General features: G+C 35.8%; 1 protein-coding gene across 2 annotated transcripts in view; it reads right to left on the minus strand.

Moving 5' to 3' along the window:
• Positions 1-409: 409 nt before the first annotated feature.
• LOC117108228 overlaps positions 410-12386 on the minus strand; it is a 19033-nt gene continuing 7056 nt past the window's right edge. Inside the window, exons 1-2 of one of the 2 annotated variants that reach the window (XM_033250190.1) lie at positions 11923-12008; positions 410-6557 (exon numbers count right to left, since the gene is read on the minus strand). In XM_033250190.1, the coding sequence (XP_033106081.1) occupies positions 5264-6346 (1083 nt within the window). In that variant the 5' untranslated portion in view covers positions 6347-6557; positions 11923-12008 and the 3' untranslated portion in view covers positions 410-5263. Of the gene's footprint in view, positions 6558-11922; positions 12009-12386 lie in introns of those variants that run through there. The other variant, XM_033250189.1, reaches the window with a different exon arrangement.

Consider the following 12386-nt stretch of genomic DNA (forward strand, 5'->3'; position numbering starts at 1 on the left):
TACTGATTACACTGCATAGCTGCATATTATAGACAGTTACATTACATTACATTCTTACGTTATAACACCCGTTTCGAATGATTCAAGAGTGGCGCTTAGTATAGACATGACTTGCATAAACAAAAGACAATTCAGTCTACATAGCGCAATAATTGCGACATACTGTCTACCTCAATTTTGTGCAGCAAAAGTGAAAAATAATATATTACACATTTACAAAGTAATTCAACAGCGCTGTTGACCGAGTTTATTAACCGGTTAATAATAGAGAAGACATAATGGTATTGTATACATTTAATGCATAAATATGTAACCATATTGTTATAACTAATCAAACAACTTGGGTTTGTGCTCGCATCTTCTGCTTTTTTGTACACATCTAGATGTGTATAAGAGACAGTATACACGTTAGTTCTAAGTACTATTATAGGCTTTTATTATGTAGGTCTATACATTTTATAAATCATTATATTACATATGGTTTTGAATCCAGACTGTTTGCGTCGCAATAGTATTGACACGAAAAATGCAAATTGTGTGTGACGTCTATTGGGAATAATAAAAACACAAGACAGTTTTTGCAAACTTAATCAACTCAACTGAATCAAATCACTGGAGAGAATTATTCCAAAACAACGAATAATTCTCTTAAGAATTAAATTATCAACTGCCTTTACATCATTCTATGTTCTCAGATTATTGTTTTCAATTATAAATACTGTGAATAGATATATCTAAGTCTCCTGCGGTACCACTTAAGGAGTTAAGCACAACTCGAGATTAATAATAACTTAGTGAAATATAAATTCAGGTTTTATTTACTTTCTAGATGCTTAAAGATTTGTATATATGAGCTAAAGACATCTTTTATAATAACAAAATACATATTTTAGGAAAATATACTCAATCAATTGCTTCATTGTATTTAAATACTAAAAAAAAATATGATTTGCGTTGTTGGTTTTACATTTATTTGGACTGACGACAATACGCCATATAATCATTAATGTACGTTCGGCTCTGTCAATTTTCATGAAGTACATTTTTGGATGTGTTCATCATTTATAATAAGCTCGTTTTACGGTAACATAAGATCGAGAAATTCGTTTTTCTAAAACAGGCCTAGCTAGACAAAGGCCTGATTAAGAATTATGAAACCAATATTTACTTTCGAAAAGAATTTAATGACATCACATACCCAGTAACACAACCAATTCAACCAGACAATGTTATAAAACGTAGAATATTCACATTAATAGCTCTTGAAAAATCTCGAGGTGTAGTTTAACTGTCTTATTATCATCGATTTCGCAGATGACTCAGTAGAAAATTCTCAATCGCTCACACATATATTATCATTAATTTATATTTTTCATTTTCATTCCGCACATCATTAATCAATCCTCACCATGATTAAACGTATCCATCATTTATCGATCTTCTTAAATTCCTTTCTGGTATTGAATATTCAAGGAATATAGAGGCCCATGGTTACCGTATACACATTCTAACCTGGAAGATTATGATATTCTAATATGGCCTCGGGCCACAATGTTTTGAACTGGGATGGGAACTTTTTGGTCCGTTATGGTATAGATCTGTACCGTAGTGCAGGCCTACATTATGTAAACAGTTCTGTCCTGTTTTAACAAGAAGCTTGATACTCCTCAAAAGTGAAAGATAATGTGGAGACCCCCCACCCCCTCCCACCTGCTATAAGATATCGGAATTGGATTTATGTGAGTACGAATTTTGAGGGGAGGTAATTAATATCAATACTGATACTCTAAGAAAGCTTATGTCTCGTCAAATTATGAAGCCATTATTAACTATCTATTAATAATTCGATTGGACATAATACTAATTATTACTTTTGAAACGATAATAATTAACATAAGCCTAGATTAATTTGTCGCTTAGGCCTATATATGTATTCAGGGCCTGTGTATAAGAAATACGATCCGCAATGTAACGAACGAGAAGCGATCATACCGTAATTATGTTCAGTGCTGCTATTGCACGTAAATTAGCAGCTTATGGACATGAGGCGTTAGGGGATTTTTTTTGTGGGCCTCAATATTCAACCCCGTGTAGTACTAAGTGTATATTCTCATGTTTTATATACTTTTGCATATTACCATTATAGGCCTATAATCTTAATTTTTGCATTTATATGTAGGCCTATCTTCAGTGCAATTGGATTCGTTTAATTATTGTGGAGAAACATACTTTCAGTGTCAAAAGTAGGTAAAGTAGAGTTTTGATTGTAGAATATGCCTTGCCATTACAGCATTGCAAATATCGGGGATAGGCCTACGGTTGCAATGTGCACGACAAGTTATATATTATATTATTATGTAAAATGGGATACATATCATGTTTATGTCAATTAGAATGATAATATTACATGGTTGTATAGAAAATAAACTTTGAAATATTCATATCGTGTCTGACTGATTCAGTTCAACGAAACAAGCACTGAACTTCCTCCGATCAGTTTATTTCATTACATGCACCAAATGCAGACGATAACTCACCGTCAATCTGCGCTGCCATATCGTAATCAACCATTTGCTGTTATATACCCATTTTTTAATATTTATGTATATTTTATCATAACAGTGTTATAATGAAATTCATCAAATTGAAACATTAAAAGTGCTCCTTTTTTAGGGGGTTGTGTAATAGCATATTTAACATTTACACAGTATACTTTCACAATATTATCTTAAGACTATTCTTCAGTAGCGTATTGTTTTTATAGACGATAAAATAGGTCTAGAATAAAATGCGCGACTCTTAAGCCTGATTTAGACTATCAAACTTCAGAAGTCTGTTCTATGTTGTCTAATTCCCCGATCCCACCTCCTGCGAAAAAGTTGAGCATGCGCGTCAGCCAATTGTTGCATGTGTATTACACGTCGCACAAAATCGCAGCGAGAGTATGCGTTGCGTTTATTGCGCCGCATTAAAACGCGTTTAAACTACTCTGTTATATAAAAGCTTTACACAAATTGGCGTCCGTGCAGGAATTTCTACTTAATATACGGATAGACATCATTTGAAATATATTATAGTTTACATATAAATTAGAATGATCAGTGTCTATGAATGCATTATTATAATTATTAAGTATTCTGATGTTTTTCCAAAATTCCAAAACGATATGAAAATAATACCTTGCGTCGCCTATTATTGATACTTGCGAGTATAATTAGAATAAATTATGCTATTAGGCTTATGCTAATACTTTTTTTAAATAATAAATCTTATTACTGTACAAATTAGAGGACTAATCCTTTAACATCCTGTTGTAAATTGGAATGATTTGCAATTTTGAAGAAAATATTTAAGTTCTTGCAATTTAATGTACTTTGACGTAATGGAAATAAATACATTAAATGAGAAAGGTATATTTATTTGTGATTATGAATGGAGCATAATGAATCTTTCCGGAGTGTCAATCAAACTTATCAGCTGACCAATCAGGACAGTGCCAGAAATACGCGCGTGTCTAAGAAACACACGTGTGGTTTTGTGGGACCTTAGCAACAATATCCAAGGGGCGGGGCTTACCGGAAAGGCCCATTATCGAGCATAAGATTACAGTAATTGGTTCATTCTTCACTGTGAATGTACAGTATATTTTTGCTTAAATACTTTTATATTCAAACGAGTGTATGCGTTACAATGTGACATTTCCCAAACTGCCATAACATTCCTTTTTGTTGTACACGCACTTTGTGTTGTACACGCACTTTGATTAACATTTTTTTCTGCCCTTTCCATTTACGTAATTGGCCATTACCAATCTATTTATCACGACGACAAAACTTCGCATGTTTGTAGGAAAAACCATCTGGTCGTGTAAGAATTCATGACATAATCATATTTATATAGTCATGTTTTCCGAAGGGGAAAACTAATAGGCCTATAGGAATGTATGAACTAATTTTAACTTAATAACTTACACATTTATGTGTTTATGGCCGAGCATTCAACGTTATGTTTTAATTATTATTTGTTTTAACCATATTTATAGAGGGTGACCTTTCCAGCGGAACCTGATCGACTGATATTTAGGGGCCCTCTTAAATATATGAAATAACGTGAGGCTTTTATTAGCGAAGTCTTTTTATGAGGTTTTTAGTCGTGAGAAAAAGTCCTGCTGTCACATGTATTGAACCAATGACCCTGGGATGAGAAGACTAGCATCTTAACCAATAAATTATCATCGTTTATCTGATTTCTGAGCAACATGGAGATTTCGTAAGCTTACGAAAACGATAGCGAATACGAGTACGTCATTTTCATTATCTTATTCTTGCCTTAAACATTCCTCCATGGTGCAAGGTACATATACGAGCTGAATAAGATCGTTGATGGCCTACGTTGTGAAAGATATGCTATGGTAGTGAACGGATTGACTAAAAAATGTATGACGTAATCGTTTTCGTTATCGCTTGCTAAACCTTCCTATTATCAGATATAATTTCGCATGAAAAATGGTAATTAACATATGACGTATATCACTTGAGAAATAGCAACAATATGAACAACTGAATAATATGAAAATCAAACCGGGACCAAATACCGTAGAATGACTCTTGTCAATGCATTTGTGGTGTCTAATTGTATTAAACTTAATATTTGATTAATAGTATCAAGTGATTATATGACTGATAAATATGCACTTACAGTACTATCCAGTAAGATGTTTCGATTAACGAAACTGTATTTTTGAACAAAGATAGGCCTATGTAATTAACACTAATGACTTGTGAATCAATTACAAATGAATCGAAATTCTTATTATTATTAACCCAAAATAGAGTTGTCACCTAAAGCCAATCGCACTCTGTCGACAACGGTCGGCCGACGCGATTCTACGAAAACTGTCGTCAGCGACGGTCCGCTCACTCAGACTGCCACCAAAAATCAGCAGACGGCGTCGCGTCGTAACGTGCCCATACAGTGCGGGGCTGAGTACTCGATGACAAAGTGTCGGCCAACAGAGTATGCACTCGGCTTTAGACTAACAAATTTTCATAGAATTATAACTGCACTGAAAATAAACGGTTGGTTGAGTTCTCTGGTATGTTTGCTCAGTTTGCTGGCGAACTAATGAAGTACGATATCAAACAGGTGATTGTAAGACGTAATGGCCATTGCTAACGGTAATGAAATCACTCAGCAGAGTGTCAAAAAAGGTAAAGTAATGGAAACCCAACAACCGCTATCATCATAGCGTAGTGAGTAATGGTCATGAACAGTCTCCAAACTCAGCTGCTGCTGCCGCGTAAAATATTACGCAGCATTTTTCACGATGCCCACTCTCCCAATGTTGTCGTTGACACTGGACGCTGCAGTATCTTGATAACTTGCAGTTTCCACACAGTTTCAAAGTTACTACAGAATTTTCATCCGACTTTTTACAGGTCGGGAGCGAACACCACTTTACTGGTACATCAGCATTGTTATTATTCAGGATAGGACGGTTCCAGTTTTCACTTGACAACCCCACTGGGTAATGACTTATTATTCCATTGGAACGTCGAAGATTCTCCCCAACTCGTCCAGCGAGCTCAAAAATTCTTAATCGTCTTGTTTCTTCGTGGGTCTTTAGATCATTACAGTATAGTGATATCGACTTGAACACTGATGCCGTGTCTACATACTCCTTTCCAACAGCTCCTGGAGAGGTAATAATATTTAAGATTCGCAAACATATTTCCCCATGTTCAGTGTTTTTTATTCGGGGAAGAAAGCAGACAATTAACTGCAAAAGACCACTTGTGCTGAAGTCAAGTTTTGATGTAAACCCAACTTCGCCGTTGCAAAGTAACATGTTATGAACGATGGCGTATATCGCCCGGGACACTCCGTCCGCTTGCGCACAACTCTCCAGGGCCACCATTGTATGGTGATTGTTTGGTTTCATGTTTTGCGTCAAACTGTGAATAAAAATCGGAAATATCCCTCTACTTTTGGCGGCAATTGTTTTTCTTCCACTTCCGTACGCGCATGCCATCCAAACTAATTCTAGTACATTGTGAAACAAAAATTCCTCCTTCACACTGTGTATTATTTGCAGATGAGCGAGGCATATTTCCAAGCATGTTTCGGTTATAGTCTGCACGTATCGCCAATAGAGATCACGCGACGATTCTGGCAAGATTGCGAGCGCTTTCAGGAAGTCACGTAGCCTCCATTGATCCTGAAGTGACGACGCGTTGCGTATCCAACTGTCCACGCGCTCGGCTTCTTCCTCTATAGAATACTCACTCAGATCCATTGCCATTGTGACGTGTAAATTATGCGACAGTCTACTGTATTTGTACAACATCAATCTCTACTTGAATAAAAACATACAAGTATAAAAAATAAAACGGATTTATAAAGCTAACCAACTATCCTCAGCGTAACATCCAAGTGCGAGTCAGTAAGATGGTTAGCCTGTTGGTAATGGCGTGGCGCATTACGAAACACCTGCGTGAACTGTTCCATAGTGCACGTGATGATCCCACAAACAGACGCTGGTTGACGAAATCATGGTCCTGTAAAGAAAAGCACATAGGTTGAAAATCAAAGATGTAGGCCTACTATTAAATTTCATGAATAATAAGAGTTTGTATACATGTTAATAGACAGCACCAAAACGAGCGGTGCCGTATTCATTTAAAATACAACCGACAAATATCGGCGAAGAAATACGACTACTTATCGATGGGTGACCATAGTTTATGATTACAACTTCATTGTTAACTTAAAGTGATGCCGGGTATCGCGCCAAATTGCAAATTTAGGTTCTACGCGTAATTTAGCGTGATTGTCCCTAGTTGTCCCAAGTAATTTTGTGTATTTGACTTGTAGGGGAGTGCGGGGACTAAGTGATGTCCAGATCGCACATAACTGCGACACTGTCCAGTGTAATGGCGTTATAAGTATAACGTAGTAAAAATGCAGTGAAATTTTGTCATTCTGCAGTGTAACTTTGTCATTGTTATGCAGGGTGGATCCGCATTCTCCCAAACCCACCATTACCCACACTTACATGTGGAAATCACATGTATGATTACGCGCAGACCTATATTTGCAATGGAACCTAAAGTGCCGTAGGATCGGTAACATTAAATCCGACATCCGTATGATTTAAACGCTTCTTTGTTCCTTCTTTGAAATATCCTAATGATTAATAAGAATTGTAGTTTTAGTAGTTATTAATTAGCAGTATTTTAAATTAAGGGTTTGGAGTAACATGTATGGGAATACATAGGCCTAATAAACGAAGAATTTCAATTTAATGCAAATGGGAGTTTAACGAATGCACACTTTTAGGTTTCCTACTTTTTCTTGAAAAGTAAAAGAAATACAACTAAACAAAGACATAAATAATTGCAGCTGAGCATAAAATATGCTATATTTCCTGCACAACATGCTAAAGAATGCTCACATTAGGTGAGGAAGAGAGGGAAAAGAAGACGAAGAACCAGATGAAAGATTACATGATAGCTGGGTAACGACACGGTGTATTGTATGAAAATTAAAGGATACATATTTCTCCAAGCTCAAAATCAGTTTTTTCATGCATGCGATCAGGTGTAAAAATCTTTTTAAGAATTAATCGTGAGCCTTGACCGATTTTAACATTATCATTATTTGACCGGGGAACTGTCTATTAATCCACGGTGGCCAGGACATTCCTTTTATTAATAATAAATTATTCAGGTGTTAATTAAATATTATTGTGATGAAACAGTTGGGAATAAAACTGACATGCATTGACAAATCCATCTCCTCTCTTTGAGCGCTGCCGACGTGACGCCGTCTGCTGCTTTAAGGTGGCACAGTGGATCGTCATTAGCAACGATCCATTGCTCGCACCTTTCGTAGCGCTGCGCTTCCTACGGAATCGCGTCGGCTAACAATCGACGGTGCAGTGTGTGCAGCCAGGCATTTACTGCGTCGTACGACATCTCCAACTTCACCCCCTGTGAGCGCTAGACGACGCAACGCTGTGAACTTTAATATCGTAATTAAAAATTTGTTGCGCGCCTGTCGTGGCGTTGCGTCTCCCTAGAATCACGTTGGCCGATGACCGCCGGGCGTAGTGAGTACCAGGCTTTGTGTACAGAAACATCCACAATTTGGTTAGGGAAAATCGGCTATAAATGATATTTTTTTCATACATCTGGCCAGGTTTTGATTTCACTTGATATAAATAATTTTATAAACATGAGATATACAACTCATTGCTTTCAATTACTATAACTATTCGCATATATAACAAACAGTCACTCAATAATTGTCAGAACTTTTCCAATGTGATGTGAACATAATCCAAATGTACGTCAAACGTAATTCTATGGACTTACATTCATGTAATGCTACCATAAAGAAGATGAACATGTTATCTTAAAGGGAAGGTGCAGGGTTAAATTTCATTTTAATAGTTTACTTAATTACGACCTTATTGGGAAGGTTTTTACACACTTCCTCTAAAATCGAGCAATGTAAAGTGGGTTCACAATAAATAAAAATGGTGGCATACTCATATTACTTTAAGAAAATTTAAGATATATTATAATTCCTGAAATGTTCTTTACCGTTTGCTGAGAATTTTCTCAGACGCGTTTGATGAATGGAATAATATTCAGCAAATATCCGATCGAAGATTGTAGGTTTATTTACGTCTACAAAAGTGACCTGATTCTTTTCGAAAGTTTCGTGTGGAAATATATTGTCGCTCGTCTGACAAACCGCCGGAAAAACTAAATTTTGGCGCAAATATTTCAACGTTCCAACTAACAATACAGGGGTACTGAAGTTGAAATGTCAATCAAACTGAACAACCAATCAATCTGGACATGTTATATTAGGGATATAGTGATAAGAATACGCGCATGTCCCATAAATACGTATGTGGCTGTCACAAAAGTTCACTCTGATTTTCAATTGGGATTTAGATTGAAATAATTGTCATAACAACAAACAATGTTGCCGTGAAATTGTTTTGCTTTTTCATAAAAGCACATACAAATACACTAAAGGTGTCCTAAATCTATTGGTTTTGCACTAAAAGGTGGCGGGTTTTCCCAGAATTGCTAATAATGATTAAGTTCTAAAGGGGATTTGGATTTTCTTGCTAAATTACCTTTACGATTTTTTAGTTTAAAATATCTCGGTAACAAATCTAATATTTGATAGACTATGTATTATAAGTCTGATGATCTGTTGAATAGTCATAAACGCATTATATCTGACACATTAGTGAGTTGGGAAATTATTACTTCTAGTATAATTCCAAAAGGGTATCAGTAATTTATATAATGTTTATGCGATTGAACCTCCCCCAAGCAAGCAACCTTTGGTTTAGGGGAAGTGGTTGCTTACGAAAGGTGGTCGCTTACACGTACCCACACACACCATAAGGCCCAAATTAATGTGATCAGTGACGGATCCAGGAATTTGAAATAGAGAGGAGGAAGGGAAGGCCTTTCACAGATGGAGGCCTATATCACATCAGTCCCACTATGGGTGGGGTTGAGACCAGAACATTTATGATTATGGTACCTCTAGGTGGCCGGAAATTGCACTCGTGTAGCGATTGTATGGAAACCATGCTTTACTCGAGATAAAATACGAAGCCATATGGATTAGATAGATGCAAGGCACTTTCTGAGGGTGAATGACACATTTTTAGTACAGTTAAAATATTGTATGTATGGCATATGTAACTATACATTTGTTTGTTGTCTGTGGATAATATTTAGAAAACCTTTTAAAATTACCAGTCTATGTCCTTATAATTATCAATTGAAAAATAATATTAACTTTATACCCAATTATTTTAGTTAACGCAAACATATGTCTAAAACCTGAAGAGAATTTGCCAATAAGTTGTGTGTTTCCATACGATCAAATCAGTTTAACTAGTTTATGTATGGATACAGTCTAAATTCTAATGTACAATGTAATATTGTCGTTTGCATCAATATTGCTCATTATCGGAATTACCAAAGAGGGATATGTCTTCCTCGTAGCGTTAACATGGGAAATCACACTCCAACGAATGCTGACCTATTCGGAGATGATGGATTCTCTAGCAGCACTGTTCAAATTGCATTCTACATAATTATTTTAATAGCAGGTTTTTGGACAGTAATGGTGGATTCTCGTCTTGTATAGGTCCTATTAATTATACATATTCCATATCACTTCATGCATTCCCGTAAGGTACCATGTACCATTACTCGACTGATGTTATTTTTTAAACTAAACTACCGTTGATGGCGTACGAAACTTCAAAAAGAAGCGCATATTCGTATAATATTATACATATACGTGAAATTTCCGTTCAATTTAATTGTTTTTCGTATACTTTATAGACATAGATATATGGTATTATTTTATATTATAAATACTGTAGAGGCATGTGGCTTCACTATACAAAACAGCTATATTCTTGAGTCAACAGTTTTCTGACATGATATTTAATTTACCATCATGTTTGATGGGCCAGGATGTTCATTTATAATTTTCAATACATTATACGCTCAAAGTAATCATCGCTACATCTCGGACCATAATTAAGGTACTCGGGAACCATTGCATCAGGGCCCTCTGTTTTGCTAGACAACGACTACAGCTTGCCATTGAGTAATTGTTTTCCCTAGGCTATGTTCATATACCGTAATAGTTTTCTTTTATGCTAAACGAATGTATTATTTGATAAACACCGTAACATTGGAGTTTATGGGATCTTGGCAGACAGTCATTTCATGCACATTTTTGTGATATATGAAGAACTAATAATTTTGCCGCTAATTAGACAACAACAAACCAATTATGGTAATACAGTAACAATAGTGATAATAATATAACAGAAATAACTAAATAATAATAATAATAATAGAGTAATAAACTGACATTTATTTACGGTACACCTTATCTTTACACTTAGTTTGCTACATAGTGTGATACTGTTGGGCAGCGCGAGTGATGATTTTATTTGATTTTATTTTTTCCAAAATACATAATAACAATAGGCCTGATAAAATTACAACAAAAAACATTGAACATTGAAACACAGAAACCAGGGTAACTCATAAAGTAGAAAAGACACAATTTATTTCCAATGGGTCATCAAAAATAATATCAAGCAATCTGGTAAAGATATGATTCTAACGACCTTTCATCCTATTATATCACAGCCATGCAAAATGTTAGTTGAGTAATGACGGATGCCAAAAATATGAAGACACAATGGTGTAAGTATCAGACACAAACCATTATTTCTTTTAATGTGTTAAACGATAATATTTCATGTCGCGCAGAATTTATCATTCTGACGCTCCAAGTATTAAGCATAAGTGTTTTAAAATTATGATTAGTGAGAATTACTGTCTATAATTTAAGAAAGACCCTCGAATTGTAAGGCATCTTGAAAATATTAATACGCAGCCTATAATAAGCCCCGGCGCACACGAAAGCTGCTCCCCTACTTCTTACGCTATTTGCATTTGTGGCAATTGTATACTCTCATGTGCGCTGCTTTCCTAGGCCTAGTAGTTTGGTCGCGGTTAATTTAGGGTTATTAGTTTAGTAATAAGCTAAGAGGATTGAGACGCTGTTTATTGTGAAATACTCTATAGAGACCATTACCGTTACAAATGCCAACGTGTCTGCTCATTTGATGCTACATTGTACCACTATCATGTTGCTACTTTGTATCAAATTGTGTACCTACGTGCAGCTACATTTACCTCACGGTTCTGCCAGCAGCATTGTGCCATTTGGTGCTACTTTGTATAGTAGTGCGACAAATTAATTGCCATAATATACGGTAATACATGTGCTACGTGGTGCTAATCAGGCCTTATGCTACTGAGCGTTACATGGTATTAAATGATGCTAACCTACCGTATGCTACTTGGTGCCACACGCATGGCGGTAGTTGCTGAGAGCTAAATAATGTGTAAAGCACGGTCTAGAATGAGAAATGTCATACGCTACAATTTAAAAGCCCCATTTATAATCACAGAAAATTCTGCCAACATTTTGAATCAAGTATGTATGCAATCAAGCTGAAAAAATATTTTGTTCCACAGCATTAAATTCATATGACTCGTGTCATAAGTCAGTGTATACTAACACTATCGCTCATCCAGTTTGCCATGAGTCGTTGAGACCTATATCGAAATGGTTCGCAATAATTCAGCACTTCAAATTCATTGAAATATACAAATGGTTTGCTTTATCCTGTACGGACTACACACATAAAGATTGTGACAATTTTGCATGATAGAAGATAGAACATGGAATAAATGAAAACAATAATTGTGGCAGACAGTATCAAATATGTAGCCTATGTTCTATCGCTGACG

The sequence above is a fragment of the Anneissia japonica genome, unplaced genomic scaffold (genome assembly GCF_011630105.1).
Source record: "Anneissia japonica isolate Jap-2015-1 unplaced genomic scaffold, ASM1163010v1 scaffold38271_len224072_cov190, whole genome shotgun sequence".
In the NCBI taxonomy this organism is placed as follows: domain Eukaryota; kingdom Metazoa; phylum Echinodermata; class Crinoidea; order Comatulida; family Comatulidae; genus Anneissia; species Anneissia japonica.